This window comes from Syngnathus floridae, chromosome 18 (assembly GCF_059516105.1).
Source record: "Syngnathus floridae isolate MCC-2025c chromosome 18, RoL_Sflo_1.0, whole genome shotgun sequence".
Taxonomy (NCBI): Eukaryota; Metazoa; Chordata; class Actinopteri; order Syngnathiformes; family Syngnathidae; genus Syngnathus; species Syngnathus floridae.
In genome coordinates, this window is record NC_142430.1 from 7,566,985 (window position 1) to 7,592,489 (window position 25,505).

Genomic DNA, 25,505 nt, shown 5'->3' on the forward strand with positions numbered 1-25,505 from the left:
TATGAAGGAAGTGAACGCCACGCGCTCTGCGGTTGGCCACTTTAGAGTTGTAAGCGGCATTCCATTGGCTGAGATTAGTCAGGTGGCCCATTTACGGAAGTGCTTTCGGCATTCAATTTGTACCGATGCTGCGTAGTTTACCAAATAACAGTTATGGAACAGAGTGGTGAGTGTTTAGTTAGTTTACAATTCTTCTACACACCTTTAGGATTATAATAACAGATAAGAATAAAACGTTTTATCGTCTTTGAAATGGCTAATATAAGCAAAAAATCCGAATATTGTTGGATTCGCTTACTGCTGTATTTTGTAATTGCATTCATATTTAAAGTAGAAAGTAGTTTTACCTTAAAAATCTACAGTACCTCAGTGCAATAACGAGATGTTTGTTGTCCATTCATTCCCACCACTAAACAAAACATTATTCCTTTCTAGATAGCGGCAGCCTCGCTCAAGTACGCCATGTGATCTTGGTTCTGTCCGGAAAAGGAGGTGTGGGGAAGAGCACTATCACCACCGAGCTAGCTCTGGCACTGAGGCATGCTGGCAAAAAGGCTGGTGATCATTTATAAGTCAAAGAAAAGCTCATTTTGATTCATGCAGTTGTATATTACTGGGCCAAAAGGAAGTCCCTGTCATAAATGTCAACATTATCACCCAACCTTTTGGCCCATCATGTACAGCACAATAACTTTCTATTCCACCAGGTTGGCATCCTGGACGTCGACCTGTGCGGCCCGAGCATCCCGCGCATGCTGAACGTGCATCATCAAGATGTGCACCAGTGCGACTCGGGCTGGGTGCCCGTGTATGCCGACGCGGAGAAAAACCTAGCTCTCATGTCCATCGGCTTCCTACTGGACAACCCGGACGAAGCTGTGGTGTGGAGGGGGCCCAAGAAAACAGGTTGCCTAGTTTCTAATCAAATGTGGAGGGAACCTTCATGAGATTTATTTTTTTGCACCTTTTTGTCTTCTTAGCAATGATTGGTCAGTTTGTGTCAGACGTGGCATGGGGCGAGTTGGATGTCCTGCTGGTGGACACGCCGCCGGGGACATCTGACGAGCATTTGGCCATCTTGGAGAGCCTCAAGAAGCACAAAGTAGTTGACGGGGCGGTTTTAGTTACCACCCCTCAGGTAAAGAACACGACAGATGACGTGAACTTCAACACTTACATTTTTCGACGTTTTCTTAAAAGCCCCTCGCATGGTCTTGCAGGCGGTGTCAACGGGGGATGTCAGGAGAGAGGCGACTTTCTGCAAGAAAACTGGAGTGCGCATCCTCGGGATCGTAGAAAACATGAGCGGCTTTGTTTGCCCGCACTGCTCAGTGAGGGGAATTTTGTCCCTGCTCCTTTTTTTTTAACCAAAAATATTTTGACTAATATTCTTCCCTTTCTTCTAGGAATGCAGTAATATATTTTCCAAAGGTGGTGGTGAGGAGTTGGCCAAACTTACCGGATCACCTTTCTTAGGTGAGTTCAAACAAATTTGCCATATTGTCAGCGAGGAAATGTGATAATTAAATTAATAATGGCTTATTAAGATCCAAATCATTGAGTGTCCTAAGTGATGGACATCGGTTTCCCATCCAGGTTCGGTGCCCTTGGATCCTCAGCTGAGCGCAAGTGTGGAGCAAGGCAAAGACTTCCTCAAGTCATTCCCAGACAGCGCCACCTTCAGTGCCATTAGCGGAATTACTAAGACTCTCCTCAACAGCCTTCAAACCACCTGAATCAAAAGTTTATCCCAGAGTGTTAAAACAAAAAAATAAAGAATTTATGAACTTGGCTTTGACTGTACTAATTTGCTTGTGGAAATATAATACAGGATCATAAGGTTTGTGCATTCAGGACTTGCAAAATATATCCGTGCAGGATTCAAGCTGCTGGAATGGAAGGAAAAAAAAAACGAGGTACAGCAACAGATAAGGGGTACGATGATGGGGAGCGTTTGGGCGACCCGACACTGGGCACACGCACGCTCGCGCCTTTAATGCAAACATCAGTACTACAGGGAAAAACATTGAACGATTTTTTCGCGGTCATGATTGGAACACAGCTACACATGACAACTCCCGGCCCAACAGCGACAGCCTGGGCGGTCGGGAATGAGGAAACCGACAACTACATCCTGAAGAATTCCAGCCACTTAGCATATTGAACCTATCTATATCTGTATAGATGTAAATATATATCTTGGGAAGTTAGACTTGATGCATATCAACAGTTTAATGGACAATTTCTTATAAATAAAATCAGCGGAGAGGAGAAAGAAAAAAAGTCCATTTTACAAAGAGATCCTCGAGATCATCCCGCAGGAGAATTTGGTCAGCTCTTTCGAGAGCGCAGCTCCAGGCCCCAAATAAGTGGAGTGGAGAGTGGGGGGGTGCTGAGGAACTTTCATCATACAATTGTTTTGTAACGCAAACACACACACGAGACAGACAAATGACTATATAGCTCATTTACAAGTCGACTACCAAATTTGTACACATTGTTGAGATGAGACCCTATCACGGAGCCATTTTGATTCTTTTTGATACCATCTTCTCTTCTTCCACTTTGTGTTGGAGAAATTTTACAAATAGACCACCCCACCCTCACAACACACACGCACACTCACACACAATTCACACTCCTTCTCCAGCAGCGACACGTGGGCCAGATCTTGTAGCGGAGAGGTGCTGCGTGGCGGCCCGCGTTTATTTCGTGGACAGAATGAGGGCGACGATGAGCCCGTAGAGACCCAAGACCTCGGCGAAAATCAAGATGAGGATCATGCCCACGAAAAGTCGCGGCTGCTGAGCCGTGCCCCTGACGCCCGCGTCGCCCACTATCCCGATGGCGAAGCCGGCCGCCAGCCCGCTCAGGCCCACGCTTAGGCCGGCCCCCAGGTGGAGGAAGCTCCTTGAACACGGAGACAGAAAGTCTTATTTAAGTTTTAGTCTTGACGTTTGCTTTGGTGTTTTATTTTGGCATTTCCTGTTAAGGTACAGGTTTTATTTTGAAGGCAGGTGAAAACTGACATTTTGAATAGTATTTGTATTTTATTCTATTTTTTTTTTAATTCAATTAATTCAGTGTATTGTTTTCTCTTCAAAATTTGTTACATAAAACAAAATTGCACGGAAGTAAACTCACTTGTAGAGGGTGACCCGCTCTGTGATGCTGTTGGCAATCAGCACGGCGACGACGAGGCCGTAGATGGCGATGATGCCCGCCATGACCACGGGGATGATGGACTTCATGATGAGCTCCGGCCTCATCACCGACATGGCGGCGATGCCCGTGCCGCTCTTGGCCGTGCCGTAGGCCGCTCCCAGGGCTACCGTGGAACAGGACAAAACAAAACCAGTTAGGATTTGCAGACGAGACATCGCGGCCGAATGATGAAATGTGAAAAAGTCTTGCCACTTTCACTTCCTCGCAAAAATCCAGCATGCTGACATGGGGGGGAATTTTGTTTCCATTCAAATAGAGTAGACGATAGTTCCTGTTCCAAGGTCATATCACAATTGGATTTCAAGCCTGAACTTGACTTGGCAGCCGCAAACGACAGCTAGCAAATTGCTTTTTTTTCTTCTTCTTCCAATCAGACAGAAAAAGCACAAGGCCCCACGCATGTGCCTGCTTGAGAGCATTACAAATACCCAGCTTAGAAATTAGTAACCAAATAAAGCTGGTTCCTACGTGGCTCAGTCAACACGCTGCATTGCTGATGTGGCCTGTGAACCAAAGACACGGAGAAGTGCACGGGAGCTCTCTACAGAACACTCAATAGCATCTAAAAGGCCTCAAGAGACATCTTGGGGATGCTCTCACTTAACTCGTTTCTTGTGGCAATGTGTTGAGAGCTGCCGTAGCCAAAATTAGCCGTGGGATAATTCAACTACTGATACTTAATTCAATACATTGAGTGCACACAATGCTTTCCATCGGAGGAAAGAGATCTTATTGGCGCTAAATGAATCGTAAAATCCAAAAAGCACACATTATGTCGACTGAAGCTTGTGAAGCCAAGCAGAAACAGCAGGTAATGTCGCCACGGCACCAACTTGATTAGTTCCGCTTCTCTCTCTCCAAGAAAGCGCAAACCCCTCACCCCACAGGATGCTAATTCCCCAGCTGTCACTTCTCGACATTGCTCCAAGCGATCCAACTTCTGATCACTTTGGTGTTGCAGCTCCCTTGCGGTTTAGCCTAAAGACCGCAAAGTCTTGATTCGTGTCCATAAAATAAAATACCTGACACGTTAATCAAACAGACAACGCGGCAAGGTATGCCTCTCAAGAATTTTTCACAAGACCAGTCAGATGGCTGGTACGAGTCAGAAGGCTCATCATGTGATTGTCATGTGACTTGATGTCATTCCTGTGAGCTACAAGGAAGTTAGCCCTCCGAGCCCAGTTCCCAAAATGACACTTCTTGATCTACTCAAGTGGCTTTGTAATATTCTTAATCTTTATCCCCCCCACTAGATTGATTCAACTCTGCCAGAGCCTTTAAAATATGGCCTGTCCATAAAGTCAAGTCACTGATTCCCAATTCAATAAACCACATCTAGGACTGGATTAGCTATGATACACCAAACTACACGGCGATTTTGCATAATTATCTTGTGGTGCTGAGTAGAACAATCGTTCAACCTGTTTGGTCTACAGTCTACTGCAATTCCAATGTCATAATAATTCTTCATTCTTCTGACGTTACACGTGGAATTTTATGGCTCTGTGATATTCATCAAACCATTTAAGGATTCTACTTTGTTGATTCCAATGCATTATTTATATGAGTGTGTGAAAATTGATAATGTGAGAATTTATTTTTCAGTCTGTTTAAATGTACGTTCATTTTGGTGGACGTCATCTGTTAGCTTTAGCACTATTAGCTTGACTGCCTGCAATACTGTGATAAAACTATTCAGCTACGACTCGACTAAACCAAAAACAAATGCTCTTTTTAATTAAATTGAGCAACTGACATTAACGAGCTAGCTTTAATATCAATTTCACGGTTGTCATTTCGAGAGGAACTTGGGAAGCTGTTGGCGTAAAATGACAATAATAACACACACGTCGCCATTTTGTTGAAAACAACATGGTTATGTAAAAAAATAAATAAGCATAATATTTTGACGATAATAAAGACAAGCTTGAGTGATAGTTACCGCTAAACACCATCGCCGCAGAGGCACCCATCACTGCGAAGAACGAGGAGTATTCGGGACTTTCGGCCGACATGGTTCCACAAAAAATACGTTTAAAAAATGACAGCAGAAAAGAAGCGAGGTAACTACGTCGAGTGGAAAATGGAAACCCAAGCGAAGGGCTTGAGGAGACGGATGAAAAAGGGAAGGCGCGTCCAACTAAACTAGCAGTTGCTCGTAACGAACCTCAGTCACGACTCTTGTGATAAATACCGGGTGCAGAGGCACAAAATGGCGAAGCGGAATGTATCACCTGACCAGTCTCGGGGCCATCAACGTGTCTATTTACGTTAAGCGAACATTAGCTGATGACGTATTCCACGGAAAATGTCTAAAACGGCGTTAAAATTAAAAATATATTGAAACTCTCTTGTACTTTGGACAAAATACACATTTTTGTGGCTCATTTGTTGAAGGTCACCCCTATGTAGGAGTCCGTTTGGTACAGTCCGCTGCAGGCGTCCTTTGGACCGTTTGGAGGCAACATCAGCAGAATCCAATCATTTAACATCTTTGACAGTTGTTTTCACAAAAGATGAAGGATATATGCTTATGAATTTTATGACTCTTTCTATTTTTGTAGCTTTTTGAGCCACGGATATTAGTAGTGACGTCTTCGTTTTTATCTGTATGACTGCATTAAACTGCCCCCTGGTGGCAAAGGCGTGCACAGTAGAGGGAGCAGCACAATGAATTGACTTAGCTGATTGAAATGCGTTCACACATATTCCTGCATTTTACTCTACAGTGCAGCGACGGGTGCTTTACAGTTGGCTGTGACATGCTGCAACGTGGGGCACAGGAGTGAGAGAATTTGAGGCAGCATGTTGACGTGGGGGTGGCTGCTGAGAAATCCCCTCTCCTCCAGGCGGCTCAGAGAGGGGATGGGGAGCTAGTGCGTGCGTCAGAAATTGCCTCCTCTTCCTCCATCCTTCCTCCTCTGCAGCCCAGTCAGCACTAGAGACCCCCCTCCCCTCCGCCTTGTGTCACGGCAAAGCCCCATCACACGTCACAATTTCACCAGCAGCACAGGCCTTCTTTTTCAAGTGGCTGCAGGATAAAACAAAATTGGATGGACAGAGAAGCCAACATTTGTAGCATGATTGTCCTTGTCAGAGCCTCTGTAAAGGGGAAATGTGACAAATTCTCACAAGGGCATGATGAGGTCACAGTAGTACTCTAAAAGCAACCCCCCCCCTCTCACATGACACATAACTGCTTCTTATAGTCTTTATTTTTAAAGGGGGGGCTAGTGGAGAGAAGTAGCCCATCTAGGGTTAAGCCATAAGCATCTTATTGCAGGGGATACTGGAAAGCATGTTCTTCATGAGATGCACCAGACCAACACCCAAAGCAGCAGCTAAATATAGAAGCGCATGCGTGATTAGCAGAATCCTCAATGAAGAGTGGAGCCTTGGCAAGCCAGAGTCAACGGCACTTATCGTAAAGTGGGAATTACGACGACGCTTTACCATCCCGGATGTTACATCTCACAGGATGCATCACGCAGCCACACCCACTGCAAATGAATCGGCTCTTAATAACGAGTTTCAAATCATTGTGTGTACTATAACAATGGGTAATGTTTCAATTGTGGTCATATTGATTTGTCAAAAAACACCCCACAGGAAGGCCGAAGTCCAAAATCGATATATCAACCTCGGAACTGTGAGGCAGATGTTAATACTTTAATATTTTTTATATAAATTCTTTTAATCAGTTAATTTCAATACTGTAGCTCACAGACTCCCTCTAGTGGTGTGCAAAAGTATTGCTGAAATCATTTTTTAACCTGTGCATGTTAGTGGCTCAAATAATTGTATTAAATGTTGACTTCCTACTTTGTGTTAATGTCAAACCCAACACGTTACACATACAAATTCTATTTAAATGAATAAAAAAAAGGAATTACCGACAAACTGCAAACTGTGTACATAATTTCCAGTTATGCAGTTTAGTCAGTAACTTCCCTATATAAACAACAAAAATAGAGGTGAGTAAATTCTTTCCCTGCACATGCACACATCTATTTCCATGGACTTACAGTACTATATTAACAATTTAAAAGCATCATTAATTTCATTAAAATTGTTGTGAATAAAACAAAGACTATCTCACTGAAATAAAATTGCAGTACTAACTCAGAGAATGAGTTACGAGCGAGGCACACAAGCAGATACGGATTAAAGGTTTAAATTCCAGGTCAGCTGACCTTAAAAGGCATCTGGCATACTTCAGGGAGCGAAGGAAAGAAAGAAGACCTCAAGACACTCGATTAAGTGCTGTATCATGACATGGAATTCACCTGTGACATTTTAATAGACATTTTATCCACACATATCAAAAATCAAAAAGGTTGCAGAAGTGAGACGATTTCACCAACAGGCCTCGATTCACAAGGACGGAAAATCCAAACGGTAAGCGGAGGATAGTTAGCATTGCTTTCAAAACAAATAGACATTCATTAAATAAAAATAAAAAAAGAATGGCTTGCTTAGCTGTCAGTCTCTCGGCAGCTTTGGCATAATAAACAGTGCAAAACGGCAAGTCTCATCACAAGCACATTGCTCAAACTAATCCACATTACTATGACATTTGAATCTGGTTTATCCCACATTTACAAAATACGTCACGGTTGCACATTATTTGAGAGAAAACACGACTAACACGGCCATTTTCTTTCGGGAACTGCCACAATCTTGGAAACATCACGACACCAAACGGACATCTAATTTAATTGCTTCCGCTCATGATGCATAGAAATGTAGCACGAAAAAAAAAAAAATCTCACATTTTGGACTTTAACAAATACAATCATGGATTGATATGATGAAGGACGGCTGAAGTTGAATTTGGAAAATCTCTGGACGTACGCTTTTATCCCCCCAGTCTCCGTTGTGGCTTTTATTTGCGAGCAGAGTAGAAGAAACGTTTACTGTTACGGAAAAGTGGGCGTGGCATTATGTTGCCATGGTGTCCTGGAAGCCCCACGCTTCCAGCAGGGCCACCTGGAAGCTCTCGGCGCACAGCGGCGGGTTGTCGAACGTCGTGCAGCGGCCGGTACGCCCGTGGTTGAGTTCCGAGTCGATGTAGAGAGCGTTGCCTTCGCCGCCACCTGATCGGAGAACATATATCTGAATCTGGCAAAACCTATTTTTAGTTTTGGACCGTGCCGTCTGCCACTCACCAACAATGATGGAGTCAAAGTTCCCAGCCATGAACATGGACGTGTTCCTTGAGTTGAGGTTGAAGTGGCGGGCGGACAGGAAAGGCGAAAGCTCGCCGAGTGCCTTCTCTGGCTGCTGCAAACTATCGCCGTCAGAGTTTTGGCTCTCGGAGGGCTCCGTGTCGTCGTGAACTTGATTCTTAACGGCGGAGGCTAACTCCGGGTGACGGATCACCACCCACTCGTAGCGCTCCATCTCTGGCTTGAGCTGGCGACAAACAATTTGGATTCAGTTAGGAATTGTCAGTGAGGAGGTGTGTTGAAGAAAACTCATCCTGAGCTAAAAGGAAGAATAATCAAAGCTAATTCACAAATTAAATACAACAGTGCAGCATCAGCTAGAGGAGCATACAAGCGTCACACGTTGACTCATGCTGGTGTCATGTGATGCCAGGATGAAGAAAAAGCAGATCAGGTTACAGCTGTTCCAGATCTGCCCACGCTTGAACATGTGTGCGCAAGATGGTGTGCACAGCGCCGACAGCCCAAACCGTGGTGAGTAAATAATTCACACAAAGGCTAAATATGAGACATAATAGCCTTTCTATTTTTAAAGCAATAAACTCCCGAATTGCAACAAAATGTTTTTTTTTTTGTCCAACATGACTAAAAGATCGGCTCCTGAAATTGAGATGTTTTTTTTGAGCAAATTGACGCCAATGACGCCTAATTCAAGAGCGTCAAAAACGAATACACAGCACCCTCTGCTGGCCATAATGCGAATCTGCACAGCCTGCACACTAATAGCCTCAGACCTTAAAAAAAAAAAAAGATAAAAAAGAAAAAAGAACGAACTACAATTTAGACATACCACGCAAACAAAATGAAGATTTGTGGGTGTAAAATACTTTTTCTTTTTGTAATTTCTGTCTAAACTTCCTTTACACAGACCAGCAAAAACTAGATTTGCAAAGTGTTTGTGAAAAGTAGGAAATTCAACTCACCCTAAAGACGAAGCACTCCCCTGTGCCAAAGAAGCTCAGCTTGTTGCCTCCCCTCTTGCGTTCTTCCCAGTCTGTAGACAGGTAGGCTCCGCACACCTGAGCCCAAAGACGTGACAGCATGATTCACTTCATCATGTTGAACATTTGTTTGGAAACTGCCTTACATCGCCATCTGTGGTCCGGATAAGGAGCAGCGTGGGTTCGTAGCCTTCGCAATGCTCGTAAAATCTGCGAGAAGAAGTGAAGCTTAACCTCTGGTTAAATGTACAAAAAACTCAGCCTACCTGTTAAGGCTGCAGCCGTGGGTGGAGGTGGTGAAAAGGAGCTGCGGTTGGCACAAGGCGAAGCGCTCGGGGATCCACGACCAGATGTCACGCATCTCCTTAGCGCTGACGATCTCCGAGGAGAAGGTGTCCGGGTTAAGCGCCAGCTGCACGTTCCTCCTGGCGATGCCGAGGGAAGCAAAACAAAGGAGGCGACGCTTGGTCATCTACTTGCAGTCCTCGTGAGCGCTTTATAAGTTAGCAACATATTAAGAAAGGAAATGAATGCGTGGAGATGGGAGACGACAGGTGAGAACCCACCTCAATCTGAACCAGAAGTGTCGGTGAGATGGAAAATGTATAGAACAAGAACAATTAAGGAGGAAACAAGGACAGAATGCAAAACAAATAAACAGCTTGAAGCAAGCACACTTGACCTCTTCGTTTTACCTCTTCTGCTTGACAGTGATGCCTTTTTGCTGCAGGGACTTCTCATTGGTGAGCTGCAGCAAGGTGATCTCCTTGCGGCTCAGCAGCCGGATGGAGAAGGCCTTCTCCAGCAGCTTATCGGGCGTAACCACCGAAGCGATTCCTTGGACAAAAGCCTGAATGTCCGCCCTGACTTTGGCGGAATCCTGCTGGTCTGCCGTCCCCGCTGCAGCTCCCGCCTTGTGTTTCCGGTAGAACTTGAGTACCGCTATGGCCACGCGGTAGAGAATCTTGTAGCCCTCCACCAGGTAGACGTCTAGGATCCGAACTATGTGGCTGAAGGGCAAGTCGCCCAGCACCCATCGCTGCCAGTCCGAGTAAACCTCCATAACATCCCGGGCCGTGGCGACGATCAGTTTATGCGCCGGCGCGCAGTACTTATTCGCCAGGTCCCCGAAAGTCATGCAGCCCGACTCGTAGGCCAGAAAGGTCTGGTCCAGGAGCCGCTTACCTGGCTCGTTGCAAGCCAGTATGCGGCTCACGTGCTCGAAACACTGAGCCTCGTCGGCGCTAAAGTGCAGAAGCAAAGAAGTGATGGCCGGCAGGGAGGGGCAGTGGGAAATGTCGGGAAACTGACCGGCCAGGCAGTTGATGATGCGGTGGGCGGAGCCGACGGCGTCTGCTTTCAGGCAGTAACGCGGCACGGGGTTCTCGTCCACAAAGTCCGGCAGGGGGATATTGGTGGACGGCTTCTTGGCGGCCGCGCTTCCCATGAGGTCTCGATAGACTTCCGCGTCCGGCGTCACCGTACGACAGGGGATGCTTTTAATCAGCTGCTGGTACACCTGCGCCCGAAGTTTGTGATTCTTCGCCCAGTAACCCTGGCGAGCCATCTGCTTAAACTCTCTCAGGTCCTTGCAGTCCAACTTGGTGGGCCCGCTGCTTTTCTCCAGATCCCCCATTTGGGTGAAGTCCACAAAGGTGCCATAGTCCTCTTCGGCCATGTTGGGAAACCGAGTGGGGTTCACGGAGGCTATGACTAAACGCCGCCTCCACACAGCTGATCACCGGCTTATTCTAGTGAGAGCCCCATGACTGTCGCTGCAAAGAAAATGTTGGGGGGGGGAAGAGAATTTGAGAGACAGCCTAATCCAATCGGGTTGCTCCAAAAATATCTGGGAAAATTAGATCAAGTGAATCTGTGCTGTAACTGGAATGCAGCTAAATTTGTATTCGTTTTTATATTTTGCCCCAGAAATAAACATAAGGCCACAAAAAACTACACCAGATGTTAAAAACATTGACAAGCAGCATAAATAAATCTTGCAGTCTCCTGCAAATAATTTTGCAAACACCTGGTTGCACCAACATGAAGCTGCAAAAATGCAATTAAAACATTTTAGGCAATAAAATCCAAACGCGATCCTCATATAATTAGGTAAGGTGCAATAAAAACGAAACTGTGTCATTCATTCTAGTCAAGTTAGCCTTGTTAGCATGAGCTAGCAGCAAGCTGCTCCTGTCAAACTGATGCAAACTACCAAAATTTGAAACGCATAGCAATTTACGCCCTATGCATACACACAAACACACAAACCGTGCAAATATCCGCCGACACACAAAATAACTTCGTATAAATGTATCAGCTAACAGTTTAGCATCGGCTAGCAGAAATGTCACCTACAGCCACACGAATTTGCAGGGCGCTTGACTTTTCACAATGAAGAAACCGACTCGAGTGCATCTAAGCCTCGGTGTCAGGAAGCAGCAGATATGCGTCATTAAGAGTTAGATCGTGTTTCGGTGCAGAAAAATGCCGACATTACTCCTACCTGGATGCAGATGTCTTGAGACGTCAAGCGGAATTCATGAAGTCGCCTCGCGCATGCGCAATTGCTCCTAAAAGCTACTTTGCTGCAGTTGCACGAGAAGCTCAAGCGCTCAAATGGACTATTTATTTTTAGATATATTTACTCCACACTAGCTCTTCCACACACCTTTCAAGACCAGATGCAATATTTCTTATCTAAGCTACTTGTTTACCTCCAGGCTGTCTAAGTGGATGACAGTTGGACAGGAAGCATCCTAATAAGGTCACAAAAGCTTCCTTTGTGCTCAGGTCAAAGTTACCACCAAGACTAACCAGCCAACACATGACACTTATTACTGATGATTCAATTGTGGAGAACCTCCGTGCAACTTGCAACAACTTGTGTCGCTCCATGACGTCATTCATTTTATAATACTGTACTGCAAGTCAGTGGATGGAAACATAATCCTTGTCAAACGCTAAATTTATGATTTTTAGATATTTGTGGGGAAATATCAGGATTGTGCATGCGTGACGGCGAGCGAGACAGATGGGTCCAAAGCCAGTAAGCCTTCATGGCCTAGCTTATGTAGGTTTATGCTTGTCAAATCTTTCCGCTCTCACTCAACTAGGAGTGAACAAATACAAAACAACAACTATGGATGACCGAAAAGCATTGACATCTGAGTAGATTTTTGGATTTCCAGCAGTTGGTGCTTTCAGCCAATCAGAGTTCAGGATACTTACTACTGCTTATGACCTTCTGTGTATTTGACCACTTTCTATTTGTGCTGGAAATGATCATTTGGACAGATAAATAAACAGCAAACATACTTTTGGAGCATCTTATCATTTCACAGCCCAGACTTGTGTTTCACAGTCCTGAAAGAAAACTCCGTCCCCCTATAGCGTGGGTTCCATTGTGTCCGTGAAAAGCCCCAGTGCTACAGTGGGTATTGTTTCCCTTAAAAAGGGGAGTCAGGTTACCACGGCAACCACAGGATGCCCACCCATGGGTCGCGAGACAGAGAAAGGGCGCTGCCAGAGAAGGATGTAAAGAGAGCGTCGGCAGACAAAAAAAGACTTTCCAGACTTCATTTATTTTGCTTGTTTTTTTTTTTTTAAGTCTGTATGTTTTGCGAATAGGCTTGATGGGAGCCTGGCAGAGGGTAAGCCGATCTTAGGAGGTTTGGCGTGTGTGCATGTGGCTGGTCTATTATAACAAGTGTTGACATCTAGATCATGCTATTCACAATTTACTGACTTTTTTTTTTTTTTTTATGTGCCTATTGAAATTTCTGCCAAACACACGAGGCCAGATTATTGGCCAGCCATGCATTTGCACAACATAAATATATAAATTGAAAATTTGATTTGATCTAACACGATGTTGTACAGTTCGATTCATCCTGTGTTTGGCAGTGAGGCCCGACAGCTGCATAAAAAGGAGGTCATGCGTGTTGCACTGCGGCCACGCAGGTAAGACTGAGCATCATCAGATTAATCCTCACAGTTTCCAAATGCAACAGATTTAGCTCAAATAACTGAATGACTTTATTTGCACATTACATTGTAGACAGTTTAGTTGACACATGTAATTTAATCTAATATAATTCTTTAATAAAAATAAAATAATCATAATTATTTTATTTACCCTTTAGTCACTTAAAAGTGTACTTTGGGTGAACTCTGGGCATTTTTAAAACAAAGAGAATTAATTAATTGCTGTATTTTGGTAAAACACTGCTCTCTTGTGGACATAAAGTATATTGCAGCTTGAATGAATGATGCCCAAACATTACTTTCTTTTTATACAGTACTATATTTTGTAAGACTATTATCCATCCATCCATCCATCCATCCATCCATCCATCCATCCATCCATCCATCCATCCATCCATCCATCCATCCATCCATCCATCCATCCATCCATCCATCCATCCATCCATCCATCCATCCATCCATCCATCCATCCATCCATCCATCCATCCATCCATCCATCCATCCATCCATCCATCCATCCATCCATCCATCCATCCATCCATCCATCCATCCATCCATCCATCCATCCATCCATCCATCCATCCATCCATCCATCCATCCATCCATCCATCCATCCATCCATCCATCCATCCATCACCTTGTCTATTGCATTCTCCAGTGGTTGCCTGGTGTTCTGCCTTGGCGTGTCTGCCTTCACTTTGCTACTGCAGACATTCTGGGTGCCTCTTGAAATGTCCGCACATGACCCTGCTGGGAGGTCTCCTGCTGACGACCAGGGTCAGCAAGGTCCTCGTTTTCGTAGGCTGGCTCTTCGCTTGGAAGCTCTTGGTACTCAGGTGCAGCGGCTGAGCAGAGAGCGAGATGCTACCATGACCTCAGAGGCTCTCCAGATGCTTCTACAGAGGTAATAATAATAATAAAATAATAATAAAAACAATCATTTATTATTATTATTATTAGCTTTCGACAGGATCAGCAAGGCTTGGCCCGTTTGGTGGAGACAGAGCTTAAGAGGGTTTCCCAGAAACTGGACCAATTCAATCATCATCGCTTGTCTCACGCAGTTGTGACACGTGAGAACCACGCATAACACTTTTTTAAAATTATAATGGATTAAAAAAAAATCTTTATCTTCCTAGAAGGGCCCAAAGAGGAATGTGCGGTGCCTGTAGATCCTGCCTATCCACTATGTGCTGAGAAAGTCGAGGTGACAAATTGTTTTTTTCTCCAAAAAAATGTGCATTTATCATTTTGATGGAATTCTCATATATTTAAGTTCCTGCAAGCCAAATGGCAGTCAGACCCCTGCTACGCCTTTTACGGCGTGGATGGTACCACCTGCTCCATACTGACTTACCTCAGTCATATAGAAAACTTCTGCCCGCCTCAACCTGGACGGAACCACTCTTCACCTCCTTGGCATCAGAGAGCCCAGAAAGACACAAAGAAGGTATCAGAATTTCAGTGAGGACTCCACTTGCTTGACATCTCTCCACCATTCTGCTGCTTTTCACGCAGGCAATGATAAGGACGACTATGAGTTCACTCTATGAAGTCATCAGTAACAGCAGCGGGCCGGCACTTGGATTCATGCGCTCCAGAGTGGAAATGATGTCGGAATGCTGGAGACAGGCTGCCCTCAAGATGATGCAGCAGAACAAGACACATGCATCCCTCATGAGGGTTTGAACTTGCTTGTTGTCACTGGTAGAGACAGGGGGGGGCGGAGCCACAACAGGTTTCAACTTTTCATGTTTCTATTGACCTGTAGGTTCTGCTTTACCCCGGCGCTCTCGCTGGACCTGCAGGCCAACGTTTCCAAGCCACGGTGGACACGGGGGGTCCTCTTGGAGAACTGGTCCAGTGGGCAGACCTTAGCGCCTGTTTGACTATCTTGGGTCACGATGTGATCCTCACCACCTCGCAGCATCACCTCCACAGGTGGGCAACTAAAATCTGGCAAATACAATTAGAACATTTGAAGAACTGACCATGTTTGGGGATGGTCCAGACTGATCAGTGCGGCTCCGGGTAGAGGCAGCTGTCCCATCAAGGGGCCCCTGACCTTTGACCTCATCTATACCGACTATCACGGTCTTGCTCACCTACAAGGAGCCATGGGACTGGCTTTCCAGCATTACCAGTAAGTTTGTCCATAGTTTGTAGGAGAGAAATTATTCTGAACGTATGCTTCTAAAATTATACTACAGATGCCGCTTCAGGATTCTGGACTCGTTTGGCACCGAACCAGCCTTCAACTTGGCCAGTTACGCACGTGCCCATGGCTTTCAAACACTCTGGGGTAGCTGGGGCCTTCAACCTCTGCAGTACATGACGATGTTCCGTAAGTGTGTATTTTATGATTCCCTCAGAGATGTTCAAGTATTCTCATGGTGAGAAATAATTGTGAGGGTGAAATCCACTGGTGGTCCAGACAGAACTTTCAATGGAACACCTCGCCCTGTCACCTTTCCTGGCCTGCTGGCAGATGGAGACAAGCTGGATGTGCCGAGATGAGTCGGTTTTCATCCCTCGGCCTCGAACGTGTTTATTTGTCCTGCCGAAGGAGAAGAAAGTGATGGATAGGACTTTGGACAGATGGTTTATAGAATAAATTAAAAAAAAAAAGGGTGGGGGAGAACTTTCTCTGTCTCACAGCCTGCGGGGCAAAAATACACATAGGGAATATATTATATTACATTATATTTTAGAATGGTTTAAGCGTGTGCTTCAGACATTGACCACAAGAGGGCGACAAAGCAATTCAAAATATCAATTCACCATCTATTTCGCTGTGTAAAAATTCCAGGGTTTGAATCTGTTCTGTTTCCTCAATTCAAATCAATATGTTTGATCACGCACTGGACTTTCCATTAGGTCCATCTGCACAAATCAGATTTCTTCCCTTTTTGTTTGTAGCTCATACACCTGATAACTCCTTCCTGGGCTTTGCAAGCGAGGACACGGAGAGTGGCCCGGAGTTGGACCTCAGCAGGAAAGAGAAGATTGCCGTCATCTACGGCAAACAAGAGTACATGTGGCAGGTAATGTAAACAGCAATTTTTTCAATTTTGCATGGAAAATCATGCTGTCTGGGTTTTTTGGTGAATATTTCAGGGGCTTTCAGAGTATGTAAAGGTAATCAGTGAAGAATTGGAGACTCACGCGACAGTTTACCAACCTTCTGGACATGTCTCCGCTTTACCAAGCTATGTAAGAAATCACGGCCTGCTCTCGCAAAAGCAGTTCTTGAAACTTCTCCGCAGAGCCAAGGTCAGACCGCAGCCATTTTTCACATTGCTTGCAGATTGAAGTCAATAGTTAGTGGAGAACATACTCACCCCCTCCCCCGACAGGTTTTTGTAGGTCTCGGTTTCCCCTACGAGGGTCCGGCGCCCATCGAGGCCATCGCTCTGGGCTGCGTCTTCCTGCAGCCGCGACTCGACCCGCCTCACTCCTCGGACACTAACGATTTCTACAAAGGCAAACCCACAAGTAGAAAGGTATGCGTTGGAATAAAATACAATCAATTCATTTGAATAAAAATAACTTTGAATCGCAGATCTCCTCCCAGCACCCGTACGCTGAAGAATTCATTGGTAGACCTCACGTGTGGACTGTGGATGTGACCAATGAGACGAGAGTACGGGAAGCGGTCCGAGAAATTCTACGTACAGAGGTAGGGCAAAATACTTTTCCATTACATGAAATTAAATTACATTGAATTTGCAGGTGAAGCCTCTCGCTCCTCGAGAGTTCTCCTGTGAGGGAATGCTGGAACGGGTTCATCATTATATCACACAGCAGGTTACGTCTTATTCATCAAGCGGACATGTTGACATATCATTAATCAGCCCCAATGTGATTTTCCAGAATTTCTGCACTCCATCAATCGTCACGTGGCCGCCGGAAAGCACGCTAAGGGTGCACATGGGTCCCCTCGGGCAGTCATGCGTCAGCGTGTGCGCCCGTGCCTCGCTGGTGTGCGAACCTTCTCAGTTTCACCGCCTCAACAGCCCCGAAGTCTTTGAAAGGTTAAAATTTGTTATAATTTTCTTGACCGATGGATTCAATTCGATTCGATTCGATTCGATTCGATCTTAATGTAATTTTGCAGGCTTGCGATCGATTGTTCCAGCCTGGCCCGGGACGTCAATCACATCTTGCCCGCTTACACCCCGTGGGGTCGGCACTGTCGCTTGCAGCAAGAGCCGCTGTTGTTCAGCTGTGCCGGTTCGGACTCTTCTCACCGCCGCTTGTGTCCGTGCAGAACTTACCAACCTGGACAGGTTGCACTCAGTCCATAATCCACTACATGGCAATGTTTCAAATCCTTTACACATATTTAAATTTTTTTTTTGCTATCACTGCAGAATATTTGCTTAGTTGTGAAACTCCTCTTTTTTTTGCCTTTATTTCTGTGTTATACTGCCCCTGGTGGCCATAGTGTGCAAACCAAAATAGTCTGCCTAAATTCATTAATTTAATGTAAAATATGAATCATGAATTTATTGCTTATTTGTTAAAAATAAAATACACCAGAAGAGGATTCGCCATCTCTTAATTAGAGTAAAAGCTGAACTCCATTTTTTTGGGGGTTCTGGATCACGCACAATTACAAATGAATCATACGGGTCACATTTGCATGGTTCTTTGATTCCTGGTGGGCTGTAAATGATGGGCCGGGGCCTCTTAGGAGATAGTTTGACAGCCTAAGTGATGAGGCTCATTATGGAAGTGAATCACGGATAACCTCTGGATGCCTTTGGGTGGTCACTGCCATATGAGCGTGATTATATTGTCATATGAAACGCCACTTCCCAACTGTCCTGGCTTTGTTTAACTTGCAAGCCCCGCCCCCACTACACTGTTTGTCTTTCCGACACATATTCTGTCAGTCAAGGCCGTTGGTAGATCTTAAAATTGAAATGTGGCTCTGGAGCACAAATGTGAAGATGCCTTATGATAAGGTCCAAGATCCAGGTCATAATAAACCCGTGTGATTAATTCTGGCCCGATACGTTGCAGCTGTGTTGGCCAAAGTGGCGTCAACAAATTTCGTTCTTTCAAACTGGAACTGACGGGAGACTTTTCCCGGAATTGACATTTATTGGCCAAAGGGGGAGAATCTTTTTCTGATGCGCTCCGGAATATATTGTCGCAGAAGGATGGAGCAAAACGATGATGTCATCATTGGGCTCTAAAGTGTAAACAATGGTGCTGATTACTTGTGGTCACTTTATAAATTCTGTTTAATTGTGCAACCAAAGGAGGAAATCCATTTTTTTTTTAACTTGTGAAACTTTATATTAGAAATCTCGGAACGACCCGGGCCATGTTATCCAAGTGCCAGTTTCGTGCCACCTCGTCCATGTTGAAATAACCATGAGACGGTGTGAAAATAAGAGATGATTGATGGAGCCAGCTGAAAAAGAAACACCAAGTGAGGTCACGTGCTGACAGACAGCGAGGAATGTTCACGCTCCAGGTTGGCTATTGGAAATTTTACATACGGGACGGGGAAGTTTTGATGGAATGGATTTTGCTTTACCTAAGTCACACTTTGCAGCCAAGAAAAATGAAGGCTCTTCGACAGGATTACAGGAAATTTCTCGGTCTGGAAAAAAAATAATTGCATTAGTTAATTCCGGCATAATTGCTTGACTCTTATTAAGAATAAAATCCCAATTTTTGTCTATATGGACTCATGGCAATGCAAAAAAAATGACTGAACCAGAACATGCAAGAAAAAAAAAATGCTGATTCGGACAAAAACCCAATCAGTGTGTTATTTCCGAAAAGGAGATAGCGAGGGAAGAGAGTATTTTAATCCCGTGCATCTGCTCTCGTTAAAAAAGCTCTTATTGACGTGCCAAGATTGTAACGAACAACTAAAAAGCTCCTCGATGGAAGCCAATAAAATCTCCTTACTGCTTTCTCAAGATGGAGGCCATCATGAGGGAAAAGTCCAACTTGCCTCCCACGAAATCTTTTTGTCATCTTTCATCCCACACCTCCAAAGTGCCTTCATTTTCTGGAGCCTCATAAATCCATTCTTATTGTCCCATAAATGGCTCCTTTTGGGGTGGGATTTTTAGTGAGGATGGAGTGGCAATGGGCTGTGCGGCGGGGTGCCGCGGGGGGGCAGCGGCCCCCACCTTTTGATGTCTTCTCGCTGCAGGCACGCCTGCACATATGCGGCACGGTGCTTACGCCACACACGGCTAGCGCGTTAAAAGCTAGCAAACGGCATTTCTGCTTTCACTCAAGAGTCACAAGATGGCGAGCAGGGTGGTTGGCATTAAAGCGCCGCCGCCGCTTCCTGTGATGTCATAAAAGCCGCCCGTGCAGGGGGTCCTTTAAAAGTCTTGTTCCCCCTCCCTCACGCCTGATCCTGACCTTTTAAAAAATCAGGAATGAGGCCTTTTTTGTGGTATTAAATTGGAATAACAAGACCTGATGTTTTAATCTGGGTGGTCATGTTTTTTTTCTTCATGTGGATTTTATTAACGCGTGATGTCACTTTGGAGTTGGATGACAACCTGAAGGAAAAGTTAGTCCAAGGTGGAGATTTTTTTTTTTTTTTTTAGGGTAAGATTGACTTCGATCTTTTGCTCTCGCTGGGCCAATTATTATCGGAGAAGATGAGGGAGATGATAGCGACGCAGGCAGCTGGAGGCCGGTTACCACGGCGATGACAGCCTGCAGCCCAGGTGCACAGGTCCAGGAATGTTTGTGATGCTGCTATCTCTGCAGACAGATGAGGGAGCTACCGCAGGTGCGTCGAGGGCGGAAGGGGAGATCTACCACGATAAGGAGGCGGTTGCCACGGCAAAACATCACGGCGGCCATCTTGATTTATTCTTTTTTTTTCCCAGCCCACGTTTTCTTTTCTTGCACCTGCGAGATCGCTACAAATGCCGCCTTCTTTTCTTCCATTCTCACCTGGGAACATTCCAAGCTAAAGCTCTTCCATCTTTGAGGCGGCATCACTCAGCACTTGGTGATAAGCGACACAAAGGGGGCCTTGCTGAAGCCGCGAGACCCCTAAGCGCTGCTGGGTGGAGCGAGAAGTGGAGAGTTCCTCCTCCCCCCTCCCTCTCCTCGTCCCCATTCCCAGGAGTCCTCCATCATTCCCGCTCGGCCAGATGATGACAACCCTGTCAGTGCGGATTAAGGGGGAAAAGTGGCGGGCATCACCTGGGGCAACGATACAAGCTCCGCTATGACCATCTTGCCTCACTTGAAGCCAATTTGGGGATTTGGAATCAAATGAGAAGATTGAATGAGCTTCCAACTTCTTGATGATCGTCTGTCATCAAGTCACAATGAGCAAACATCTGTTTTATTACGTCGAGTGCGCCAAAGCACTACTTTGACATGACCCCACCAGACAAAAAATGCTTCAATGTGTTAAACCAAAGAACCAGAAATTGGTTAAATAGAAGAAAAATATTCCAAAATTCAGAATCTGTGAAGTCTTTTTTTTTTTCCAGCAGCCATCCCATCCATCATATGGAAAGCATCAAGGCTCATTCCTTCTCTGATTCTAATTTACACTGACGATTCCCGAGCTTTTCTACGACTTGGTCAAATCTGGAAAATTCCTCTTCATCCGCTAAGAATCTGGAACGTGTCATCTCGACTTTTATAACATCCCGCTTTAACGACTCGCCGTATCGCCGTCTCTCTCGATAGAAGCTCTCCGGAGTTAATCGGCGCCGATGGAAACCTCCGAATGTCGCGCCGCCTCTTTGCTAACACGTGCTTTTCAAATTTGAGCGGCTCACGATGACATCACCGATGAGGCTCCGATGTTTGGGTCGAGGTCTGGTTGTAATTCGCAGGTCAAGGCTAAAAGCAAGAGAGCGAGGGGCCTTTTTTCCTTTCAACTTTTTTTTTCTTCCCAGTCACTTTATATTGCTATTCGATTCATGCAGCAAACAATTTGACTTGGATTTGAGAAGATTCAGATGGAGCACTGATGAATTGTGGGAGCGAGGCAAATAGGCCGGGGTTTGGGGGGGGGTGGGTGGTTTTGGGTAGATGAACGGAATTGCGAGGCTGGCACGGAAATGTGTCTTGCTCTTTGGTGGGAGAAAAGGGACCTGGAATTGATTTCATGGAGGAGCGGGACACAGAAGGAAGACAAAGTGGGTGTGTTTGTTTGTGTGAGGATGAGACAGCGTCCGGTGTGGATTTAGTACGATGGGGGGGGCGGGGTCACACACAATGGATGAAAATATAGCACCAGCCAAATGGCACAAAGACCAAAATTTTCAATATCAACATCTCCTTTAAATTAAATATTACATTTCAATATATATTAAGATTCCCAAACAAGTTCAGGTGTTGAGTTCCATCAAACAAAGCTAATAAATTCAATTAATTCATCAGGAGCCAAACAATGGAGTCTCCTGTGGACCACATCAAAGTTTGGATCATACCAGACCACCATTAAACTTACACATGCTGGAGGGTACTTGAGCACCACCAAGGTAGTTTTGAGAATCCCTTTGCAACAAAGCTTTTTATGACATTCAAAAAGTGTCTCCGCAGTTCCTTCGCTGGCTCCTTTCCCCCTTCTTGGCATGAGCAGCCGCATCTCTTTTGCGGCGTGCGTCAAGGGAGCTGTCTGCCTTTTTCAAAGGCTTTTGTGTCCAGCTTTTCTTCTCCTTCATTTGGTTTCACCCAAAAAAAAACTTTTCCCATAGCACGGCTGTCTCACCACCACCACTAGGGGTTCTTCCATCTCCTTCCATACAGGTATCTTCTGTCAGGAGACTGAAGATAAAAGCATCTTTTTTCGATTATTATTTTCAAAATAAAATGAGAAAAGTTGTGAGAAGAGATGAAAGGCAGCACGGGCAAACAACATGCGGCGTGTGGTCCTCGGTGGGGGCCGAGTGACGCCATTTGTTCCTCGCATGTGTTGCGGCGGTGTCCTCACCTCCGGCGAGCACATGTGCTTTCAATCCACCGTGCATGGATGCACTCTTTGGCTCCATCCGCATCTTCACCAAAAGTTCGTAACTCAAATGAACTTTCCCATAGAGATGAATGGGGATGCCATTAATCCGATCTTCTCCATTTGGAAGATGATTACTGTGCGTGATACGTTCTAGGTCCGGTGTCCGTGGGACGACATTTGCTTCTCATTGACCTCCACCTTCCTCGCCTTGCACGGCATCTCCAGATTTTCCTGGTGGCAATTTTGAACTCGCACTCTCCCATTTCCCTCACACATATGCAATCTTGCACCTTTGGCCTTCAAGTTTTTTTTTTTCCACGTAAGAACTTAACCAAGCATCAAAGCGCTCGCAGCTGGGATCCAGAACCATGACCTGCGACCACAACTCTAAGGAGACTTCCTCTCCAGAGTCACATTAGAACTCTCGTCTAAAGCTGTGGGCTATAAATCTTCGATCTATCGAAAATGACCCTCGTAAATTTAGAATTCAATTCAAATTCATTTTCCGCAATCAATCCAACCTGATGTTAAACAACTCTGCGAAATGATCCATTGATTTGGTTTCCAAACGAGACGGGCCGCTACTTCAAAGAGATCGATTACCTCAGCCAAGCATGCGTGAAATCACGAGACATCGTTTCGGAATTATGGCGGGCGCTGGCTTTTTTGGAGGGGCGACCTTTGACGAGCGAGGCCGTGTGCACGCACAGGCGGAACCAGACTCCGCCCCCTCCCCCATTTGTGTAAGCCAAGACTCAAAGAGCAGGAATGAGGACGGAAAGAAGCGAGAACAACGTTGCGATGGCCGCCGTGGGCTGGAAACAATTTGACAAGAGGTGGGAGTGGAGGTAGGGATGAATTTAAAACAAATTCTTCCCAGCACAGCCATGTGGCCCGCTTGACCTGGACCGCCCCCCCCGGAACACCTCCACAAATTCACACCCTGGCCAATGCATATTTGTTGAAAAGCATTTGGCAATCATCATTTGGTGTGCTGCTGGCAATCGCACAATTTGGACAATGTGTGTGTGCACATTTCTAACCTGCTGTTGAGTGTTGTCATCTGTAATCACTGCCGTTCCAGAGCTGCAGGTGTCCCCGCCACCTTCTGTCCATAACTTCTTTTCCCCCTTTCAAGAAGGCTTGAATTACCACAAAGCCACATTGACATCCAAAAGATGCCAGGAATGCTCATATGCATCAAAGCGGGAACATTTAGACATTTTTCCCAAGTGAAATTAAACAATAGAAGAGGGAACGAGAGTCGAAAGGAATGCCTGCACCTGTTTGGGGACCTTTGGGTGAAAATATTTTTCAAATATTGCATGCAAATCCAAAATGAACATGCACCACCACTGCTGGATTTTTTCACGAGAGAACATGACACCGATATTTTCAGTTCTGAGGTCAGAAAGGTAATATTGAAAAAAAATACATTTGATCAATAAACTCAAAGGTGGTGCACATCATGGCGAGGGCGGGCGGGGGTCCCTAAAAACACCAGAGGCCAAGAAGTGAAATCGAGCCTAATTCTCAGGAATGCCGCTTCCGTCTGGACCCGTCGATAAAAATAAAGCTTATTGTGATAGTGGCGCTTCAACCTGCAGGTCGGGTAATGAAAAGAAAACTGGCAGAGCTCCCGTTGAGAGAAAACAATAAGCTATATAAATGGCTGCCTATACGATAAATATGCAATCCTTGCTTACCTTTGAATATGATTTCCAACTTTTCGTGAGAACACCCAATCTGTAAAATGTAAGCAAATTGCAATTACAATCAGCGTCATGTTTCAGCACCGATATTGATAGTTAAAACAATCCACCGATGATTAGCTGAAATAAAATCACAAATACACAAATATGCGATGTCATTTTTAAACATCAGTATTTTTTACAGCGTGCATGACCCTATAAAGCAGGGGGGGCGTTCGGGACTGCGTGGGAGAAAAGCTGCAAGGTGGACACGCATGAGGAGAGGTGTCAAGATAAACAAGCAAAAAAAAAGAGCGAGCCAGAGGAATCTTCTGGCGAGGAGATGGACGTGAGAAAGCGGCTGACGGGGGATGTCCGAGGCTTTGCACGCATGTGGCAAAAAAACAGCCGTGGACCACTTTGGGGGCTGACAGGAAGACATCACATGCTGACTCAACATCTCACCTCGGAGCACATTTGAAGTGTACACAGCTGTAACCTCCAGCAAATAAACATTTCAAGTGACCCACCCCTGCACAATTTCATAACTGTCAATTATTTGAGGCTTGCACGATAGATAAATAAAAATTAATAAATAAACTTGATCTCCGGTGAAGCATAAATGAAGCTTCACGTCGGGCGACCTCGACATGACATCTTAACAGCCTCTGTCTTTTTATTTTTTTTTTCGGTCCCCCCCATCTGTTTACAGAGACCACCGAGCTGTTAGCAATTGCCATTTAGAAACAACTTGTGCGCGCTTTCACTTTACGAGGACGCTGGGATTCATCAACGCCGGGCAGCAAGTATGCAAGTGAAGCAAACACCATTAATCAGACAAAAGGGCCCTTTTAGCCTTGTGACCTCTCCGTGGAATAAAACAAAACAAGGGCGGCGACTCCGAGCCACATTGCACTTGGGGTCCTAGCACAACATTCCAAACGAAACCCAAAAAACAATGCTCACTATGTCATTTGCGACGAAATGACTCCGATATTTCTCACGTTGCACAACAATCGAAATATAATTATAACGATAAAATGCTATTATTTGATGTCCAACAGGTGGAACTCCAGAAGTGTCCGTTGGGTGTCTTTTAAAAAAGATTCTTGTAAAGAAATGGTTTCAAACAACGTCATCCGAACATTACGATGGATATTAAATAGTCAAAGTCGTGGAGTTCAACTTCCCCAGATGTACAAAAGGTCTCAATGTTTTTTGCAGTCTGTCACTTCTGTGCAGAGGATAAAGAATATATACTTTTGGTCGGCGGCGTCATGCAGTACCGGTGCCGCCCACCGCGGAGGTCACTGGCGCCGGGCTTGAAGCTTTGCTGCACAGGAAGCAGAAGCAGGAAGTTAGGTTTCCGCAGATTTTATTACCAAGGTGCCAAGATGTGACATAGCCTCTTTGGAATGTGTTATTAAAAAAAAAATGGCCAGTCCAAAACATTTATTGC

General features: G+C 45.2%; 4 protein-coding genes and 2 long non-coding RNA genes across 9 annotated transcripts; 2 read left to right on the plus strand and 4 right to left on the minus strand.

The window, feature by feature from the left end:
* The first annotated feature begins 59 nt into the window (after nucleotides 1–59).
* On the plus strand, nucleotides 60–1,792 carry nubp2 (nucleotide binding protein 2 (MinD homolog, E. coli)). The gene is made up of 7 exons (XM_088360931.1): nucleotides 60–166; nucleotides 436–554; nucleotides 708–906; nucleotides 981–1,138; nucleotides 1,221–1,331; nucleotides 1,407–1,476; nucleotides 1,597–1,792. Exons 1-7 carry the CDS (start codon nucleotides 154–156, stop codon nucleotides 1,734–1,736), a joined length of 810 nt encoding a protein of 269 aa, XP_088217057.1. The 5' UTR covers nucleotides 60–153; the 3' UTR covers nucleotides 1,737–1,792.
* A 137-nt stretch (nucleotides 1,793–1,929) lies between these two features.
* atp6v0cb (ATPase H+ transporting V0 subunit cb) lies at nucleotides 1,930–5,434 on the minus strand. Its single transcript, XM_088360932.1, has 3 exons — nucleotides 5,171–5,434; nucleotides 3,145–3,328; nucleotides 1,930–2,910 (listed from the first exon to the last, which is right to left on the minus strand). Exons 1-3 carry the CDS (start codon nucleotides 5,241–5,243, stop codon nucleotides 2,706–2,708), a joined length of 462 nt encoding a protein of 153 aa, XP_088217058.1. The 5' UTR covers nucleotides 5,244–5,434; the 3' UTR covers nucleotides 1,930–2,705.
* A 2,050-nt stretch (nucleotides 5,435–7,484) lies between these two features.
* On the minus strand, nucleotides 7,485–12,041 carry tbc1d24 (TBC1 domain family, member 24). 2 transcript variants are annotated; one of them, XM_088360706.1, is made up of 7 exons: nucleotides 11,904–12,041; nucleotides 10,093–11,172; nucleotides 9,664–9,822; nucleotides 9,544–9,607; nucleotides 9,380–9,475; nucleotides 8,397–8,643; nucleotides 7,485–8,324 (listed from the first exon to the last, which is right to left on the minus strand). In XM_088360706.1, the coding sequence occupies exons 2-7, from the start codon at nucleotides 11,073–11,075 to the stop codon at nucleotides 8,170–8,172; spliced, it is 1,704 nt and encodes a 567-aa protein (XP_088216832.1). In that variant the 5' UTR covers nucleotides 11,076–11,172; nucleotides 11,904–12,041; the 3' UTR covers nucleotides 7,485–8,169. The 2 variants fall into 2 exon arrangements, with proteins under 2 accessions (XP_088216832.1, XP_088216833.1); XM_088360707.1 differs by lacking the exon at nucleotides 11,904–12,041 and adding an exon at nucleotides 11,756–11,893.
* An 889-nt stretch (nucleotides 12,042–12,930) lies between these two features.
* LOC148382749 (alpha-1,6-mannosylglycoprotein 6-beta-N-acetylglucosaminyltransferase B-like) lies at nucleotides 12,931–17,933 on the plus strand. Of its 3 annotated transcripts, XM_088360061.1 has the most exons (17): nucleotides 12,931–13,050; nucleotides 13,304–13,360; nucleotides 14,043–14,288; nucleotides 14,345–14,457; nucleotides 14,524–14,591; nucleotides 14,661–14,834; nucleotides 14,903–15,067; nucleotides 15,156–15,325; nucleotides 15,396–15,527; nucleotides 15,595–15,728; nucleotides 16,304–16,428; nucleotides 16,502–16,657; nucleotides 16,741–16,887; nucleotides 16,947–17,063; nucleotides 17,117–17,191; nucleotides 17,258–17,418; nucleotides 17,502–17,933. In XM_088360061.1, exons 2-17 carry the CDS (start codon nucleotides 13,335–13,337, stop codon nucleotides 17,689–17,691), a joined length of 2,199 nt encoding a protein of 732 aa, XP_088216187.1. In that variant the 5' UTR covers nucleotides 12,931–13,050; nucleotides 13,304–13,334; the 3' UTR covers nucleotides 17,692–17,933. The 3 variants fall into 3 exon arrangements, with proteins under 3 accessions (XP_088216187.1, XP_088216185.1, XP_088216186.1); XM_088360060.1 differs by having other exon boundaries at nucleotides 13,020–13,360; XM_088360059.1 differs by having other exon boundaries at nucleotides 13,017–13,360; nucleotides 17,117–17,418.
* LOC148382750 (uncharacterized) lies at nucleotides 14,003–19,000 on the minus strand. The gene is made up of 3 exons (XR_015854035.1): nucleotides 18,936–19,000; nucleotides 14,742–16,859; nucleotides 14,003–14,280 (listed from the first exon to the last, which is right to left on the minus strand). It is a non-coding gene; the product is annotated as an uncharacterized LOC148382750 (long non-coding RNA).
* Nucleotides 19,001–23,398: 4,398 nt separating this feature from the next.
* Nucleotides 23,399–25,362, minus strand: LOC148382751 (uncharacterized). Its single transcript, XR_015854243.1, has 3 exons — nucleotides 25,307–25,362; nucleotides 24,062–24,101; nucleotides 23,399–23,485 (listed from the first exon to the last, which is right to left on the minus strand). It is a non-coding gene; the product is annotated as an uncharacterized LOC148382751 (long non-coding RNA).
* Between the last annotated feature and the right edge of the window lie 143 nt (nucleotides 25,363–25,505).